At 46.0% G+C, this 20,482-nt stretch overlaps 1 protein-coding gene across 1 annotated transcript in view; it reads left to right on the top strand.

Annotated features, from left to right (window-relative positions):
• The window catches only part of FER1L6 (fer-1 like family member 6), a gene marked incomplete at both ends in the record, with an annotated part of 94,892 nt that overhangs the window by 22,423 nt on the left and 51,987 nt on the right, over positions 1 to 20,482 (top strand). Inside the window, 7 exons of the mRNA XM_084229753.1 lie at positions 1,417 to 1,754; positions 5,232 to 5,340; positions 6,670 to 6,853; positions 11,654 to 11,774; positions 13,870 to 13,970; positions 15,926 to 16,016; positions 19,764 to 19,883. Of these exons, the coding sequence (XP_084085879.1) occupies positions 1,417 to 1,754; positions 5,232 to 5,340; positions 6,670 to 6,853; positions 11,654 to 11,774; positions 13,870 to 13,970; positions 15,926 to 16,016; positions 19,764 to 19,883 (1,064 nt within the window). The remainder of the gene's footprint in view (positions 1 to 1,416; positions 1,755 to 5,231; positions 5,341 to 6,669; positions 6,854 to 11,653; positions 11,775 to 13,869; positions 13,971 to 15,925; positions 16,017 to 19,763; positions 19,884 to 20,482) is intronic.

Here is a 20,482-nt window from a genome sequence, read left to right as displayed (position 1 = left end):
AGGTTATGTTGCCAAAGAGCTTCTCAGCAGCTGCTGGGTTTGTTCCAGAAGCTCCGTGTTAAGAAAATCACTTGGTAAATTAAGATCAGCCGGTCTTTTCAATTCTGTGTTTAATTTATATCTCAGAATGTTTACTGCTGTCAATCCCCACTGCCTTCACCCTCATCCAAACTCCCAGAGCTTCAATTTTGATGATGACATAGGTTCTATGCCAGTTTGTCCACATTTATTCCTGCAACCATTCACAAATCAAGTGTATATCAAGACATACACTTGATAATGTCACATCTTTGCTTAAATCCTGTGAAATATTCTCACAATTTCTGGGATAAAAACCGAAATCTTGATTATCGAGGCCCTCAACACCCTCACACCTCTCCAAACTCTCCTTACACAGTTGCTCTTGGGACGCCAACTGTAAAGGGCAGGAAAGAACACTGAGCAGGTTTTCTGATCTCATGCAAACCGGGTAAAGGAGGAATCAGAGTCCTTAGGAGCTCTTTGCAGGTCTTTTTATTGGGATTAACCCGGTACACAGCAGGCAGGGGTGCTGGGGGGCCAGAAGGCTGGCAGGCCTCCCAGCCCCCAGCAAGTCTTCACTCTATCTGGGCTCTCTGGCCTTCTCTGCTTCTGCTTCTTCTCTGCTTCTCTCTCGGGTTCTGCTGCTGCTGGCGTCCCCGTGATGCCGCCCTTAAAAGCCCAGTCTTAGCCCAGGTGAATCCCATCTACATATGCCCACACCCTCCTCCAGGTGCCCGCCATCAGCCATGCAGTCAGGACCGCAAGGATCCATCATCTATCCTGATGGCGGGAGGGCAGAAAAGCCTGACCTTTTCCTTACCCTACACCAACACACCGGCTTTCTCTTTCAATCCCGTCTCTCTCCAGACTCCTTTCCAGCTGGACGATGCTCTTCCCTTTGCCCCAAAGTCACTCTCCTCTTTCTTCTCTCTCTGCGGAGCTCATCTCCCTGCCACACCAGCTTTTTATTTGTTCTTGACACAAGGTATGTTGCTTTCAGAGTATTTACAATGTAAACATTTGTTTGTTTCATATTTGTGCCGGCTTTACTCTCCACTGGGCTCAATATTTAGTACCCAGCATGGTGCCAGGTGCACATTATGATCCAATAAACATTTGATGAATGAAGGAGCAGGAAAGGGTGCACAGCAGTGGTTGTGGTGTTAGTACAAGTGTGAGAAAGTGTATACACCTGGCAGAAAGGAACCGAGCAAAATGGCTACTGGGCTGTCTTTTGGTGGTGGGATAGCTGGCAGTGGGGGGAGGGACTGAACTATCTCTTGTGTTTTACATTTCTGAAGGAAGGCACACAGCTTTCATGACGCTAACAATAACAATAATGATCTTAAAACTTGAAAACATAAGGCAACTAACTCAAGCTTGGGGTCTTTCTAGGCTTTCTACCTACCTTCGGCCCTGCCTGGATTAACCTATACGGCTCACCCAGGAACCAAAGCCTAATGGAAGACTATCAGGAACTGAATGAAGGCTTCGGAGAAGGTGTTTCATTCCGGGGCAGGATCTTGGTAGAAATTGCGGTGGAAATCCTCTCTGGAGGAGCACAGGAGTCTAAATTTTCCAAGGCGCTCAAGGATCTCAAGCTGTCTTCCAAATCTTCCAAAGGTTCGAGTAAAGACAAGGCTGAAAAGGCCGATGATGGAAAATCCCAGCAGTCTTCAGACAAAAGCAACTCAACAGAGGTTGAGGTGGAACCTTTCGATGTACCCCCGGAGGTAGGTCTGACCTCTCCTCCCCCGCCCCCTGCACCTGTAAGGTGAGCCCAGAGGGAGACACCGGCCTCAGGCTTCCGGAAGTGTCTTCCTGCCCAGGAGGTCTCACTTCACTGCAAAATGTGAGCTGACCCAGGCCTGACCGCCAGGCTGCTCCCCTGCCTCACCTCATGCACATCACAGCCTCTGCATGGAATAAACTCCTTCAGATCTACCCCCAAATAGGATTCCCTTGGAAACCAAAGAAAAAGATAAATAAGAACAAATAAAAGAGCTGGTGGAGTAGGTAGCAGGGGGAGGGACTGAACTATTTCTTGACCTAATTTTATTTAGCTTTGTGAGTTCAGAGTACGCTCAGCATGTGGGGACTGTGCAAAGAAGGGTGAAGGGGCGCAAGAGTGAATGGCAGTCTGGGGTACGAGAAACTGAGAAGCCTGTATCCCTGCCCCAGGCCCGTGTGGAAGTCACAGCTCAAGGCTGTGCTTAGCCTTGCTTAGGACGCCACTGAAAACGTGAGCATTTTCCCGTGCTGGCTTTGCATTATAGGAAAAAGGCCTGGAACTCCAGAATGAACACAAGCCATGGATAGTTCCTCTTATTATTAACTCTGGCAATAGCACCTTGTAGGTAAGCAAGTGAAAGAAGATACCGTCTTGTTAGTAGCAGTGATCAGGGCTCAGCTTGCACAGCTAGCTCTGAGGCTGTGTTTTTTCAGGTCAACCAGACCATCATTTTGGGTGCAGAAGGGAGGGGGTGAGTGGTTTCCCAGAGTCGCCCAAGCCTAGGGGAGACTACACAGGCTGCAGGACTGTAGCCCGCAGACACCTTCACCTTGGCAGGGCCACTTATTTGTAAAGCCGGCATTCAAGGCATCTTAAAAGTTTGGGGGAGAGGTTGGAACACAAGGTTGGATATCTTGCAGGTTGGCTCTAATCCTGGATCTGATGTTAACCTCGTTCTAGATTTTAGTGTCCTCATCAACAAGATGAGAGAGTAATAGTCCTCTGTCAGAGGCACCTTCTGGGGCTGTGAGGGAATGCTTGCACAAGGACCCACCGGGTTCTTGGCACACGCAGAGTAAGCAGGCAATGCGTTTGCTGTTGTTCTTTCTCTCTCTCTCTTTTTTTGAAGACTTATTTTCATTTATTTATGCATACAAGAACTGGGTTATAGTCCAGAGGAGAGAGGATTCACCAGAGAAAGAGTGAGGAGCAGAACAGGTAGATCTACTGAAATACCCTGCTGAGGGGAGCAGCAGGTGAGACAGGAGAGGTCTGCTGTGCCATGTGGGTCAGCTCCCTGGCCGGGGATTGAACTCATGCTGCAGTGGCTTGATAGCCCTGAGACTTAACCACTGTGCCACCAGGGAGGCCCTTGCTAATGTTCTTACTGATGCTCCTGTGACTTGCTCCCAGCACAGCTCTCCGCCTGTAGTTTGCATCTTACACTGGATATTTTACAGCCCTCCCCAGCTCTCCCATCTGAATGTAGATAAGGGGGTTAATCTCTGGAAAGGTGCACTGAGGGTTTGCTGTGGTTAGAACCAACAGTGCCTCGTGGGCTTCTGTTTTGTCACTGTTTCTTCAGAATATGTCTGAATTTGCAGACTTGACTCTGAACTTGATCAGAAATTGTCAGTAACCTGGTAGCTACCACACTGATGTCCCCTGTATTTGTCCCTGTGGTGATCTGGACTCTGGACTCTGTACTTCCACAAGGGAGAGGCATTGGAGTGTAACCTGAGGATGGGTAGGACAGCGCCCTGAATTCTCACCGGCTGACATTCTTGCCATCCACCATTTGTGGCATTTTTCTGTGCAGGTTTTATCCTAGATGCTCCACGTTCATGACCTCCCTTCTCTCCCCTGTTGGCCCTATCATGATGTTTATCTCCCAGACAAACAAAGTGACACCCAAAAAGCAGACATGAGGGTCCAAAGTCAACCAGCCAGGAAGAAGGGTTTGTCTGGTTATGGAGTCTCCCTTCCCTCTCCCAGGCTAATGGGGGCCCTCCAAGCCTTGGGGTAGCTCATAACTTCCTCCCAGAGAGTAAACTTGGACGGAGGAAGGTGAGAGAAGTGGCTGGTTGACAGCAGATAGTGGAGCGACACCAGGTGGGAGGGTGTGACCTGTGACTGTGTCGCCACGCTGGCCCCCACCCTGCCTGACATTTCCTGCTGATGCCGCCAGCACAGGGGCTCCTCCATGAAGGAAGGGGTCACCTTTCACTTAATGATGTGGGATCCCTTTGGTTCTCAGAGGGACAGGGCTCACCACGTGATTGAATGAGGGGGCTTACCCTCTGTGGCCGCACCGCTCTAGTTCCTGAGCTGAACCTTACTGCTTTTACTTGGAGTTTAATAAACCCAGCTGCAAAACCAGGAAACCCTGACTTTGTGGATCCAGCTCATTCAGCTTTTCTGGGCGGAATTGTGATGCTGTGTTACCATGTCCCAGCTGCATCTGCTCCCAGAACCTTCAACTGTGTTAATGGGAGTCTTTGCGAAGAGCTGTGTATTACCTTGGGATGGTGCCTGTCTGTGACCTGTCACCGCCCCATCTTCCAGAGAGTGGGCTCTTTCAGAAAGCAGCCTCTGTGGTTACCACACCTCACATCTTGGCCAGCTGTGACCTTGGGAAGCCCCTTAGTCTCTCTGAGCTTTGGTTTATTCAGGGTAAAGGTAGAGATTGGAGCAGAGAACCTCTAAGCTGTCTTTCACTCTGAAAGCATTTTACTTTGTGGTCCTCTGGGACTGTCCCTTCCCCCAGCAGCCACCGCAGCGCAGTGCATGTGGTCCCCTCTGGATGCACCTGATGGCCAATGGTGCTGCAAATGCCCAGCCTTCCACCCCCTTTCATCTGGTAGAAATTTCAGGGAGTCAAGTGTGACTTTGAGTTAGCCCCAAGGTTCTGGGTTAACACAGGTTAGAGTGGTCAGGATACTTGGGAAAGCTCCTTAGCTTAACCTCAAGTTTAGTGCCCTCGGTCTCCTGGTATGTACAGTGAGAATGGTCCAAATTCTGACCTCTCATGGTCATTAAGAGGAAGACATATGAGGTTCATGACCACCTGCATAATCCACAAAACTATGGTCCAGTGTCTATCCTGTGACTGTATCTCATCTTTGGTTTTCAAATACCCCATCATTAGAGGGAGATTCTAAGCTGGTGTTTCACAATAGTATCTCAGAAAGGCACACATTAAGCTTTTCCTTTAAAATAAAAGATTTTATTGTAAGGCAGAAGCTCAAAAAGTTGGGACTACAACATTCTAAATAAAGAGTTGAATTGGGATTTGTAATTTCCAGTTTCCTGGCTCCTGCCTGTGTGGTTACAGGGGAAATGTGGTACCCGTTGCCATATCAGGCCGACAGGGAGGCACATGTGCTGCAAATGACCCTGGGCCAGCTAGCTTCGCTAAGTCTGCATCCTGGGGATGAAACGGAGCCAGGCTTGTCTAATACCCTTTATCTTTCCATAGATTGCACCAGAAAAATATGAGGAATTTTTACTCTTTGGAGCATTTTTTGAAGCTACCATGATTGACCGGAGGATTGGGGATAAGCCCATCAGTTTTGAAGTTTCCATTGGTAAGTGCAGACAAGCCTGCGGCCCGCTATGTGGATGCCATGAGCATTCCTTGGTGAAATGAATTAGTGCCTTACATGCGGATGATAGCATGCCGATGGGGGCTCAAACCTCAGAAAGAAATGAGTAATTCCTTGTCTACTCTAGTGTCAACATGTAAGAGATTTATTTTCATACTTTTTTTTTTTTTTTTTAATAGAGGCATGCTTTATTTATTTGTTTGCTGGTTTGTTTGTTTGTTTTGTTTATACATGCACTGGGTACAGTCAGAAGCGCGGGAGGGTGAGAGAATTCACCAGAGCCAGAGCGGGGAGCAGAGCAGGCAGAAGGACCGAAGTACACTGCTGAGGGGAGCAGCGGGCGGCAGGAGAGGTCTGCACGCCATGTGGGACCCTCCTCCGGTGGCCGGGGAGCAGCCGGGGATCGAACCGGCGCCGCAGAGGCCGCGCGCAGTTTCGCAACCCAGCGCTCAACCGCTGCGCCACCGGGGAGGCCCTATTTTCATACTTTAAAAAGATCATGAAGAGGGCCTCCCTGGTGGCGCAAGGGGTTAAGCACCACACTATGAAGCAATCCACAGCTTCTGCAGCATGAGTTCGATCCCTGGCTGGCCAGGGAGAAACTCACACGGTGAGGCAGTTTCCTGGCTCTCCTGTCTTGCCTGCTGCTCCCCTCAGCAGTGTATTTCAGTCAGTCTGCCTGTTCTGTTCCCTACTCTGTGTCCAGTGGATCCTCTCACCCCCCACACCTCTGGCCTTTACCCCAGCTCTTGTATGCATAAATAAATAAAAAAAACAGATCATGAAGAGTTTAGTATAGATTCAAACAGCCTCAGGTAGTAACCTGGTTCCATTGGCTGGGCTCATGTAATTTCTCTGGGTCTTAGTTTCTTCCTCTATAAAATGGGAATCATGGTAACTCTTCCTTGAGCTACTACAGGGTTTAATTAGTAAAAGGCACCTCAAATGCTGTGCTTGTAGTAGATGTTGTTATTTCAACTCCCAAAAGTCTTTGCAGGCCATTGTATAGCTGGAGAAACCATCCCAAGAAAAAAATATTCCATCAGAGAGGAATGGGAAGCTATCCTCTGGGGCAGAAGGAAAAGGAGGTAGAATCCAGTTCACTGTAACGGAAGTCGTTTTTCCGAAAGCCCGCAGATGGATGACAGCTCGCTGTCACATCCAGCTTCCTTTTTGGGTCTGACCCTCACTCTTCCCACCTTCACGCTAAAGTCTTACTTCCCAGCCCTGGCAAGTCATGGGCTTAGATTCCTTACACAGGCAGCCTGGCTCTGTTCACACCTGGATCCTCTCCCCTTGCCGCTTCTGCAGGTAATTTTGGGAACTTGATTGATGGAGGGACCCATCATGGGGTTAGGAAGAAGTCAGCTGACTTGGTTGAAGGAGACACTGTCCCGCTGCTGCATGAGAAAGAAGGGGATGCAGCTCACGACGCCCGCCTCCCTGTGGTCTCCACCACTCACCCAGAGAAGCCACTTGTGACAGAAGGAAACAGGTAGGAGACAGCAGGGGAGAACAGCCGGGGTTTCTGAAATGGGAGTCTGACCAATTTCTGGGGTGCTTTGATTATTTTTCCTTCAACTGGAGACGTTTTAAAAATCTGTTATGGGAGCAAGTGCAAGCAGGGCTGCGTGGTGACCGCTCTCTGCTGGATACTAAGCCACGGGTCGACAGCTCTGCAAGGGACACAGCCAGGGACACAGCCAGTGTAAGGGCAGAGCGAAGATGATGCCTGTTATTGCATCTGGAGTGCCATCTATTTTATAACTTTGTGGGGGGGGGGTTGTGATTTTTTTTTTTGCACAGAAAAATTGGGGTGTAGGCCAGAGGTACAGCAGGTGAGCGGATTCACCAGAAACAGAGTGGGGAGCAAAACGGGTGGATTCACTGAAGCACACTGCTGAGGGGAGCAGCAGGTGAGACAGGAGAGGTCTGCTGCACTATTCTATAATTTTGAGGCATATTAAGGTAGGAAGGCCAGAATTTAAAACTTCATTCCCAATCCTACAAACAGATAATACATTCATCTGAGTCCTGTGCTGTTACATAAAATCAGTTTGGTGGGATTATTGGCAAAATCATTTCTTGTCTTTATTTTTGCTACTGTCAAACTGAAGAACTATTACAAAAGATTGCCAGCTACCAGGAAAGACTGTTTCAGAAAACAGTTGGGACGCCTCCGTGATTGATACCCCATGTAAATGTTCAGTAGCTTTACGAGAAAGGACAGTCACGTGAAGGGAGGGGCTTCTGTGCTCTGACCCTTGTGCTAGGAGGAAAACATTAGGATCTTACTGGAATCCCATAAGGGCACATCACTCTCCTCGTTGTGTTTGTGAGGAAATTGGAACCACGTCCACAGTGCTCTTCAATCTCTGCTCTTTTCCATCTAGCCACTGTCTCTGGACAAGGACCGTGGCTTCCCAGTCAGTGTGAAAATAACAAACTCCCAAATCTATTTTCCCAGACAGCACACTTTCCTCGGCAGCTCTTCTAAACACTTCCACTTGGGGGTCCCTCAAATTACTCACCAGGCTCATCTTCTTCATGGACAAATTTTCTCCTCTTTTTCTCTTCTTGTGTGCTTTTTTCTGAGTCCTCCAAGCCACAGATCAGAAAATTTTCAATTGTTCTCTTTTCCCTTTCTTCCCGCATCCAATCAGCACTGAAGTCTGGTCCGTTCTACTCCTTAAGTAGGTCTCACATCAACTGCCATGTCTTGAAATCTGGCCACTGGTCTTTTCAGCCTAGATCATTTTAAAAGCCTTTTACATGCCTTAGATATTCTTTCTTTTTTTAAGATTTATTTATTTATGCATACAAGAGCTGGGGCACAGGCCAGAGATGTGGGGGGTGAGAGGACTCACCAGAGACTGAGTGGGGAACAGAACAGACAGATCAACCGAAGTACACTGCTGAGGGGAGCAGCGGGCGAGCCAGGAGAGGTCTGCTGCACCATGTGGGTAGCTCCCTGGCCGGCCGGGGATCGAACTCATGCTGTAGAGGCTGTGAACTGCTTCATAGTGCGGTTCTTAACCCCTTGTGCCACCAGGGAGGCCCTGCCTTGGATAGTCTTCAAGAAATTCACCAAACTATTTATCTGAACCTGCCACCCACCCTGATTGTGACTTCCAGAATTAATTTCAGTGGCCATAGTTGGTTGATTCAAACCCCACCTACTTCTCTACCATCATCTCTAGTCACTCCCCCAAAGCCACCTTTCCTCACACAGTGCTTCAGCAGTTCCCCCATTACATGCCACTGTTAGCTGCGCCTAAGTCTTCTTAACATGTACTTCTCTCTGCCTGGAGATCCCCACCTCACACCTGCTAGCTCCCATCATCCATCAGCCCAAGCCCAAGTTCTCCTCCCTGAACCCCAGGTTGACTTGGACTTCTGTATTTACCCCCATCAGACACTAATTGCAGTGCATTAAAATGCTTGTCTGTCTCCCCTATTAGACCGTGAACACTCTGAGGACAAGGACCAGGTCTCGGTAACCTTTGTAGCTTCTCACTCCTGTGCAGGCAACACAGTAGATGCTAATAAATGTTTTTGAAAGAGCTAAGGAATTACTGGGTTGGGCACAGGGTATAATGGGGACAAAAGAGGTGGAGAGAGGAGGTAAAGTATAGGGAAGGGTCACAGAGGAAGCGACATCCCAAAGGACAGAGGGGCTTAAGCAGTGGCGAAAGAGTGTTTGGGACAAAACAGAATGGAATACGTGAATAATGGCATGTCTGTTCATCATTTAGCGTGCTGTTTTCTAAGTCCTATCCTTTCATGAGTCACCTTCTCCCTCCTATGGACCATCTTCTTTGGGGTCTTATTTTTTTGGTTCCTTGGCAGCCACACTTGGCTTTCTGCCCTCCTTTATACACACCAGACTTCCCAGTTCCTTTACTGGCTCCTCTGTCCATCTCAAAACCAAGGACATCAGGGAGTGGATGCTGTGAAGGGGTCTGCAGCTCTGGGAGACTTTCCTGAGGCTACTCAGAGCTGCTCTGCTTCCTTGCATTCTGATCAGGGAGTGACAACATCCCCCACCTAGGGACCAGACTGTTGTTGGCCACTGGGGACAATGTCAGGGGATGTTTCATGGAAAGAATTGGGGAGGAGATGAGAGTCCTCAAGGATCCTTGGTTGGACCCTGGCCATTGGCTTGAGGTGATCAGAACAAGTCTCGCTGGTGTTTGGGGGGTGTCCTATATTTCCCAGTCACTATAGTAAGTCTCTGTCCTCAAAGCAGCATGCTAGGGTGACAGCAGCTGCATTGGAAGATTCCTTGTCTGTAAGAGACCACCCCTGTACACATGTGCACACACATATGTAAATGCATGCACACACATGTACATGCATCCATGCACACACAAAATTCATTTGTGTGTTGCCATTAAAATACCAACTTGTGTTGTCTGGGCTGTCCGAAGCACATGCATTCACATACCACTTATGCACGGGGCTAGAACTCAGCAATGAGGTTAGAAAAGATACCCAGTGGCATCTTTTGATTCCACTCCTATCCTTGACCTGAGTCAAAAAGCTGGCTGTGCGTCAGGGCATCCATTCCCACTGCAGTCTGCTCTTCCCCCATCCACACCATGCCCTCCACCTGCTGTCTTCCATCTGCACTGCAGTTTGCCTGATGAACCACAGCACTTGGGTCCACACAGACCTGGTAGGACTAGGAGGACCCTAAGAAAGAGACGATGGCCCTAAACATCTTTAGCACAAAATAAGCTGAGCCAAAAAAAAAAAAAAATCCTGCAACAAAGTGCGATTTTGAGTGGAGATTTATTTAGTTGTAGGATTTTCAGTGCAATAATTTTAAAAGAGACAAAAGAAAGAGCAGTTCCTTCTACAGCCTATTTTATTTTATACTGTATTTTCTTCTTCTTCTTTTTTTTTTTTTTTTTGTTCTCCTGATATAATAAGAAGCTCTGTCTCTGCCAAGAACTGATTTAGCTTCACTTCCGAATGGACACCTGCTGGTTTATTTTCTTCAGAACAGACCCTGGGGGCACCTTTGCTCATTTTATGGTCTGCAGAAGAAATCTGGGTTGGAGAGCTGAAACCAACAGCCATCTACTTGTTCAGGCTGACTTTCTCTTGAGTTTTCTGAAATGGAAACAAAGTTTTCTCTCACTCCCTCTCTCCACCCCTATAGGTGTGTGACTCCAAACACTGTCCACATTTCTCAGGATCACCTGCTGTACCATGCCCCTTCCAAGAAATTTGACTTAGCCTTCCTCCACACAGTCTCAAGTATCTGGGACAATTACACAGGCTGGGAAAACCTAGTCAAGAAAAGAACTTCAGGGAGGGACTTCAACTGCTGTCATCTTACCTGCCTTTGCACCCACCCCACCCCCTCTCCGTGGAATTCCTTGGTTTCCTTGAGAACACAAATCTACAAATTATTATAGTCTTTCTTTTCTGTTTTCAGTTTCACCCTACTCTTTGTCTTGTTCTCATCAGCAACTGCCTTCAAACACATTTGCTGCCTCCATGTCTATCCTTCTAACAACTTTGCCTTTTCTCTTGTCCCTTCTTAGACTGAAGAGTCTAGCACCAATGTTTGGCAACAAAAATTTTGGAAGGGTGGATAAATGGATAGATGGAGGATGGATGGATGGATGGATGGATGGATGGATGGATGAATGGATGGATGGATGAGTAGGTGGCAGAAGAAGGAAAGATTAATGGAGGATGAGTGGGTGGATGGATGGATAGACAGATGGGTGATAGATTGATGGAGGGTAAGTAGATGCATGGATGGATGAATGGGGAGTGTATGAAAAGACAAGCCATGAAATACTATAGTTTGAGGCACCTGTCTTCATCTTCATTAATAATATTATTACCTTATGGCATTTTTCTCACAATTTCAGTTTGCAAAATGCATTCACATCGGTTATCTCAGTTGATTCTTATGCAGTGCCTACCATAGAGACATTAAAGCAAAGCCATTAAGTTTCCTCCTTCTCTTCTCTCTCAATTGGAAAGAGACTTTCTTCCTTGAACAAGTCTCGCCTGATAAATCCTGCCCCCTGGTGATCATTTCTAAACTTTGCCCTCGATCTAATGGTGGTGACTGTTAATACCTCTCTGTTGTAGCCACGTAACTATTCATTGCTTATTTTCAAGGGTCATCAATTAGGACAGTTAATTGTTTGATTGTCTTGTCACATCTTTCACTGATCCCACCTAGAACACACAAAACATGAACATGTGTCTAGAATTGCCTGAGAAACAGTAAACGCCAGCTAACTTCCAACCTAACATGTTTTCACAGAAATTATAATTATTTGCCATTTGAGGCCAAGAAGCCCTGTGTCTACTTCATCAGTTCTTGGGGAGACCAGACATTCAGGCTGTACTGGTCCAACATGCTGGAGAAAATGGCAGACCTCCTGGTAGGTGTTTCTGACGGGTGATGGATTTGAACACTGGAGGCAAAAGGGAAATGCTTTCACCCACCCAGTATAGTTATGATGTTGGTTTAAATAAATCTAGGCTGATGCATTTAGAGGACACACAGCTTCTACCCTGTGAATCCAGGGGAATGAGAATTACATTTTGCAAAATCCCTGGACTTTAAACTGAGCTATTCCTATTCAAATCCCTGCTGTGCTTCTGATATAAGCATAGGCATAGGCTGTTTCCTAAACTCCAAAGAGCAGGAGTTGACAACTTTCTCACAAAATTAAAAGATCCTGCCTTCAGCTAATAATGTAAAATCCCAAATCCTGAACACAGAGGACAGCTCCTACAAGACCAGGCCAGGCCGCCTCTTCAGTCCTCTCTCAGACACTCTTCCTCCTTTGTTCCACTCACACTGGTGCCCTCACCGTTTCTCAAAGAAAATTGAGTTATTTTATGCCTTGTAGCCACCTCCATACCATTTCCTCAGCTCTCTTTTCTGTCCACACATCCCCTGCATCCCCCAGTCAACCTCATGGCTCTCCCATAACTTCCTCTTCTTTGCCTTTGAAGCTCTTAGTCATCATCACAAGTCTGTTTATTTTGCATTACTCAGCATTCTATGGCATTTCACATAATGCCTGGCACCCAAGAGGGACTAAATAATTATTATTTGAGGAATTGCATGTTTAAGCATCTAAAATGGCATCCTATGCAATAAACGCTGCATTGCTCCACCCAGCCACCAGGAGGACAGAAACCTGGGAACTCAGTCTCCTTGGTGCCTTGCACCTTCCCTTTGTAATTTTATTTCTCTACTTTCTACCCACACATCTCAGAGGACACAGCCTCTGCTTTTACTCCCACCGGCTCTCACCAGTGGGCTTTTGCCTTTTACCTCTCATTCCATTAAAAGCTAGGCTAAGGAAAGAACAAATTTCTCTCTCCTTTTGCTTTATCATCCTGTCTCTACCTATGTGGAACAGTGTATTGTTCCTGGTCAGGTCTTGTTTCTCCTTTAGACAAAGGACAAAACAAGTGACAATATTTCCTAGAGGCTGCAGTAGCCTTTAGCACTCATTTGGAACCCCTCTCCTAGTGCTAGGATCCCCGCTGTGCTTGGTGTGTCCTGGCCAACATGGTTGCAGGTTTACTGAGCACCAAGCGCTATTTGAAGAAGTCCACACCTCCCTAGGGTGCTAGAGGTAGTACTACTATGATTATATGATTTTATGCATCATTATTATATTACAATGTAAGTGCTGTTGTTATTCATCTGAGTCTGCACTGTGCTGGTCCAACATGCTGGAGAAAGTGGCAGAGATGGGGAAACTAGACATAAGGGAATTAGATCACCTGATAGACCCTGCATTTTAACATAAGTTGTCTGACCCCAAACCTAAATCTCTAACCACTCCAAAAGTTGTCTGCTTGTATGGGGAAAAGAGAAAAACATATGTCCCCAGATATATAGCAGAGAGTGTTGTTTTTATAAATTCTAGCAAAGCCATAGCAACATGTATATTGCTCCTGGCTGCCATTTTCTTCCAAGCCACCCAATGGAATACTAGTATCTAAAGTGTAATTATTAAGTATACAAACATAGCTATTGCCACACACAACCAGTTCCTCCTCTCTCCAAACCCCTGATCTGGGTCAAAACTCCTATAAGCAGAAGAATTGATAGTGTTCTATTTCAGAGGTTATTCAATATGACTTTATTTTTATATAAGTAAGAAGCTCAAATATTGCTCTCAAAATTTTTGGTGATTATGTCTAACTTACTCTACTCTGTATATTTCCCATGGCATTATATTTCCCTACAGAGCGTAGATAAGTGGTAAGCAGTTAGGGAATGGATCTGGGACAGAAGCAATGAACTGAGCAATGTGGGAGAATCTGGACCATTCCCAGTTAGGAAAAGGAAGACCCAATGTTAGAATGTAGTAACAATTCCCAGTCTGGGCAAAAGAAAATGAGAAAAATCCCCTTTATTTTCAAAACCAAATATCAAATATTATTTCTGGGATGTTCCAATCAGTATTTCTACTGTATTGTCTCATTCCCACCTCTGTGGTTGGTTTTCAGGAAGAAGGTATAGAAGAAATAAAGGAATCGATCAAGATTTCAGAGGAAGCACCAGAAGAGAAAATGAAGTCGATGCTCAATGGTTTCATCAGTCAGAGCAGGTACTGGGAGAGACAGCAGCTTATGGGGAGCTGAGATGACATGGATTCAGGATTTAATTACCTGGAGAAAACAGTGAATTTTACATGCATTTGATACTTTTATATCCAACTTTATTTTGTCCAGTAATCTAGCTGGCATTTGTGGGCTCACTCCTGCTTTCTGATGCTTAACAAAAATGAAACACAAAACAAAGGATGAAAAAGAAGAGACTTAATGCAGAGACTTCTAATGCAATTGAAAAATGATAGCATGTTGGTTTGCATTTGGTAGACACTAGAAAACTATGTGGCAATGGATGGCTACATTTAATCACGTCTCATATCACACAGTAATAGGTTCCAATTACAATCATGAATCACTTGAAGATTTTTCAGTCAAAGACAGACTGCCTATCTGAAGGTAGCAGTTATAGGCCACACCGCACACTCTAGGTATGTCGTGGGCTGTGCCATCCTGGTTTGTGTAATTACACTCTAGGTCATGCACACAACAGCGAAATCACCAAGTCCGGCCTCTCAGTGCGTGTCCCCGTCATTAATCAATGTGACGCGTTACTATAATGACTCTTACTCTAGACAGTGAACAATACAGTAGAAGATTAAAAACAGGGTGCATCAGTTACCTCCCTGAGTGAGAAATACCCTTAAAACCTAGTGTCTCTACATAATACCTACTGTCCTAGTCTCTGTGGGTTAGCAGTGCGGGTATAGCAGACAGGGGCCTTTCTCAGCTCAAAGACCGCTGTCCACACACCACAAGGCACTGAGAGGCTGGGATACCCCAGTGCCCAGGTTCAGCTGGGGAGGGTCCACTTCCAAGGTCATTCCATGGTTAATTGCAGGATTCAGTCCTTCCAGAAATGCTGGATTGGGAACCTCGGGTCTTTACTACCTGTGGTTTGGAGGTCAGCCTCAGTTCCTGAGCAGTGGGGCCTCTCTGCACACCCTCTCCCAGCGCAGCAGCTGACTTCATTAGAGGGAGGAAAGGAAAAAGGGGTAGGGGGTGGGGGGAGAGAGAGAGAGAACTGGTTTTCCATACCTTCGTCAACCTTGGCTAGTATCAATGTTTTAATAGGTGAAAATGGTACCAATGTTAATTTGCACTTAAATTATTAATAATGAGGGAAATGTATTATTTCCCCACATTTCAAAACCATTTCTACTTTTTCAATTGCATTCATAACCTGTACCATTTTCCCATGGCACAATTACACCTCATCCCTCTAAATGTTTCTTCTCAGACCTTAAAATGCGAAGACACCTCCCAGCATAGAGCATAAAATATTTGCTTCACACATGACCTTTCAGGAATCTTCTGGGGTGTGTTAAACTTGAAGATGAAGCAAACTGCTTTATCTTCTCTGTGTTGTCGTGAGCTTGGGGATCAATCTCAGGAGACAGGCATGCGAGCAAGTGGAGACGCAAAATAGCTCTCCTGAAACTAACGTGGGGCCTCCGTGTCATTTCTAATTCTCATTTTATCTTTTGAAAAAGTTAGTGCATCGCTGCTTAATCCTAAATGAAATAGCTTGGTTCTGTGGCTTCATCAACTTGCCCATTATATCGAAGAAAGTATATTTGCAAATCTGGGGAATTATAGAAATGGATTTTTACTAAGGAGGTTTTTTTTTTAAGTTTTTTTTTTTTTAAAGATTTATTTATTTATTTATACAAGCACTGGGTACAGTCAGAAGCGCGGGAGGGTGAGAGAATTCACCAGAGCCAGAGCGGGGAGCAGAGCAGGCAGAAGGACCGAAGTACACTGCTGAGGGGAGCAGCGGGCGGCAGGAGAGGTCTGCGCGCCATGCGGGACCCTCCTCCGGTGGCCGGGGAGCAGCCGGGGATCGAACCGGCACTGCAGAGGCTGCGGGCAGCTTCGCAACCCAGCGCTCAACCGCTGCGCCACCGGGGAGGCCCACTAAGGAGGTTTTAACATTATTATTCCTCTTTTCTAGTGCCTTTATCGCTGCAGCAGAAAAAAAGCCCAAGATGTCGAACCAAACTACTTTAGATAAGAAACGACTTACGCTCTGTTGGCAGGAGCTGGTATGTGAAAGTCTATTTATACTTTGAACAGAATTGAAGTATGTGCTTTAAAAATAAACCTCATGGATGAGGCATAGGTCATAGACCAGATGAGGATAAGGTTCCAAGGTTATGCATTTGTGTGATGTGGAGGGATGAGTAAGAGAGGAATACAGGGGTGAGTTGGAAAGGGGTTAGTGTTTGTTGAATATTTACAAGAGTAGCCTGGAAGGCCCGCATCCCTACATTCCTCTTTCATTGGAGTTTCTCCTTGTTCATTTCCTGGGCATTTGTACTTTGTCAAAGGCTATATCACTTGACCTTCTGCCTCACAAATGGAGAATTAAAAGAAATGACTTCTTCCTCTCCTCGGTCTCCTCCCATTAAGAATGGTGCTAGGAGGGGCCTCCCTGGTGGCACAAGAGGTTAAGTGTCAGCACTATGAAGCTTTCTGCAGCCACTGCAGCATGCTTTAGATCCCTGGCCAGGGAGCTACCCACATGGCGCAGCAGATCTCTCCTGTCTCACCGATGCTCCCCTCAGCAGTGTATTTCAATCAATCCACCTGTTCTGTTCCCCACTCTGTCTCTGGTGAATCCTCTCAGCCCCCTGCACCTCTGACCTGTACCCCTGTTCTTATATGCATAAATAAATCTCTAAAAAAAATTTAAAAAAAGAATGATGCTAAGCGTGAAAAGCACTGTGTGAGAACAGGGTCACGGCTTGGTTTCTCTGTGTCCTGGGGCCCTGAGCAATGCTGACCCTTTCAGATGCTCAGGCCCTGCTGAATGAGGGAAACAGAAATGCCTGGATCATTTCACCTGGATCAACTCACCTCGAAAGTTGAGTTGGGTGAGCTGGAAACGAGTTAGCGTTCATGGAATATTTACAAGAATAAGCTGGAAGGCCAGCATCCCTACATTCCTACTTTAGTGGGTTTCTCCTTGTTCATTTTCTGGGCAACACTGCATCATCTCACCTCGAAAGTTCACTTCCAACAACATCACCAAGGACATTTTGTACAGGTCATAATTCTGCAAAGAAAAATCACTCAGTGTTGAGTTGCCAGGGACATTTTAAAGATGTGAGTGAATCTCGGGGAAATTAAATGATTTTTTTTTTAAAGGTCTCAGCGAGTTAATGGTAGTTAAAATCCAAGTCTCCTGACTCCTGATCCATGCTTCTTTCCAGAACAATGAATGTTTGTGACCTCTGACTCTGTGCTCCTGGGGAAGCCAGATTCCTACCATATACAAACTTTTCTCCTACTCCAGTTCTTCGGCACCTCTGGCTGCCTTTCCTTGACTCTGCAATATCCCTCCATGACCTGTTCCTCCAGAACTCTGTTGCCTTCTCAGTCCCCAACAACCCTTGGCCCAAGCAAGTCCATGATTTTAATATCTTTGGGTTGGCCCAGCTCTCCCTCCTCATCTGTATTTCCAGCATCCTTGTGGCCCTGTCGCCTGCTTGAGTAACAGCACTCCAGGCCTAATATATCTCACTCAATCCATCATCTTCTCACCTAAACTTGCCCCACATCTTGTATCACCACCACCAATTACACTTGTCATTGCAACCAGAAACCTGAGAATCAACCTTGGGTCCTTAGTTCTCACCCTCAACGGTCAGTTCAACCCCAGGCCTGGTTGATTCTGTCTCTTGAAGATTCTGGAACTCACTCTACTTCTTCATCCCCAGTATCATTACCTAAACTGAGTGCCTTGGCATTCTTGGCCTGGAAGATTAAAGTAGTTTCCTCCAATCTACCTTCCATACTGTAACCAGACGGTCTTTCTAAAACCTCAGCCCAATGAGATCATCATGGCTACAAAAATCACCTGAGTCTCAGTTGTTCACAGGATAAAGTGAAAATTCATTTTGCATAATGTGCAGGATTATTCGCCATCTGACTCCAACCTTACCTCCCAGCCTTATCTCCCACAACCGCCCTCCCCACATATCTCTGCTCAAGTTACTTTGAACTCTCCTTTGAGGATGTGTCTTCATATGTAAATCATCCCCTCTCCTTGGACCATCCTTTCTCTGATCAGCTGATGATGTCTGTTCATTTAGGCCCCATGGCGATGTCATAGCACCCATAAAACCTATCTTTGCCCCCTCTGGTCCCTTGATGTTCTTCACATTTTAGTTATTTGTATATATTACTTTCACTTCTGCAAACTGTCAGAGTCTCTGGGGAAGGAGGCAAGAACCCACACCCACCCCATGCTAGGCCTTAGCTTCTAGGATGGTGCCTGGAAGAAGCAAGTATTCATTTCTTCCACTCATGGACAGAGGCTTTCTGTGTGCTAGGACCTCTGCTACGTGCTGGGAACCCAAAGCTGCAAGTGCTTGACCTTGAGAAATTCACTGACTGACAGGCTGATTCATTCCACACACATTTATTTAACACTGGCTATGTGCCAGGAAGTCTGCCAGATACTGAGAATACAAGATATGAACAAGACAGGAGGTTCCTGTCCTAATGAAGTTTGCCTTTAGTGGGGAAGACAACAAATAAATAAAAGTGATTACAGTTATGAATATAAAGGGTACTTTTTCTTTTTTTTAAGATTTATTTTATTTATTTATGCACTAGCTGGGATACAGGCCAGAGATGCAGGAAGGTGGGAAGATTCACCAGAGACAGAGTAGGGAGCAGAACAGGGAGAAGGACCGAAGCACACAGCTAAGGGGAGCAGCGGGTGAGGCAGGAGAGGTCTACAGCGCTATGTGGGGATCTCCCTGGCCAGCCGGGAATCGAACCGGTGCTGCAGAGGCTGTGGACAGATTCACAGTGCTGGTCTCAACCCACTGCACCACCGAGGAGGCCCTAAAGGGTATTTTTTAAAGGGCCATGGTGATTTGGAGGAATGTAGAACAGTGGTAACACTTAAGATGAGGCCTGCAAAGAAATCAGCCTTGTAGAGTATAGGAAGATATTTGAGTAAGAGGAAACATCAAGCACAACTATCTTGGCGATGGACAGAAGTTGGCTTGCTTTGGGGCCTCCAAGGACCAGTGTTCCCGGGCCACAGTGAGTGAAGCTCTTTGAGATGAAGCAGAGAGTAGGCAGGGCCAACACATGCAGAGCTAGAAATGTAGAAATCACAGAAAACACATAAATGTGGGCTAAACCAATGAATCAAAATAAACACTTTTGGGTGTTGCAGCAACTCACACTGTGCTCCTAGGTAGCATTTCTCAAATGATGTCAATCTCTCAAAGAGGTGGAATATTTATAAGAGCAGTGATTAAGGATTTGGGTGCTGGACTCAGCTGGAAGTCAAGCACCAACTCTGCTTTCAAGAGCTGCTTCCTCTGCTTCCTCAGCTGTAAATGGATAATGGTTCCTCCCAGTACAGTTATTATGAGTCGTGAAGATTAACACTGCAGTTAGAACATTGCCTGGCACAGAGCAAGAGTTCAGTACATTTTAGCTGCAGTTATCAGAGTTGTGGTGTTGTTAAGTATCAGAAAGCCTAGATTCAGGGCTTTCTGACAGAGCTGACAGGGCTGACAGAGCTATGGGACCCTGACATACACCTGACTTTGCTGGGCCTCTCATCTGTCAAATGAAGGTGAAGTAATATTCACTGCCTACGTATTTCTATGAATTTTTTTGTATGGGCAGCATGCACAGTGGCAGATCCTGAAATAACCCTCATGAGCAGCTCAGTATGAGACTAAAAGACATCTTCAGGAAGCTCCAGCACTGACATGTCCAGATTTCTAGAAAGTTCAATACTGACTCTTATCTCATTTTAGGAGGTGATGACCAAGGAGGCCAAGGGAATCCTTCAGCAGCAGAAGAAAAAGTTGTCTCTCGATGAAATAATCCATGAAACCCAAAAGTTTGTGGAAAAAATCCGCTTTCTTGTGGATGAGGTAATCAACTGTAAAGGCAAGCCTCATTGGAAAGATTTGACGGAATGTCTTCCTACTGAGGCTTGAAAGTTTGATAAGGATGAGAGATGGAGCAAGGTTTTCTCCCAAGCCCTGCTTAGCTGAATATAATTAGTTCAGGGGTGGTTTTTACATTAAGCTAAACAGGTATAGCTTTACTTATTTTTTTAATCAAATATAAGTATTCAGCAGAAATAAAAAACATGTTCCTTAATGAACTCAACAGGCTCCTTTGAACTCAAGCAGGGCTCCTTTTGAGAAGTCTTCCATTGTAAGATTTAAAAATCATTACCAGAAAGGTCAAAACAGTGTCTTTGGTGATTGCTAGATTGATCAAGCAAAGCCCTGCTATTTGCTTCTGTCGGATAACTGAGTTTTGTAGGAGAAGGGTTCAGGGAAAAGTTTAGACTTAGTGCTTCTATTTTCAAGTTGTATTTCTTACTGTGAACCAGTCGTTACCTGGAGGCACAATAAGCAGGGGACAGGCTGTCATTTTAGTAAACCCAGGAATTTTAAAAGAGTTACAGCCCCAGAATCTTCAAACCAGACACCAGGGCTTTAGATCTGGGACTGACCAACCC

Source organism: Talpa europaea (assembly GCF_964194135.1).
Source record: "Talpa europaea genome assembly, chromosome: 3".
Classification (NCBI taxonomy): domain Eukaryota; kingdom Metazoa; phylum Chordata; class Mammalia; order Eulipotyphla; family Talpidae; genus Talpa; species Talpa europaea.
This window is presented reverse-complemented; position numbering and strand designations above follow the sequence as displayed.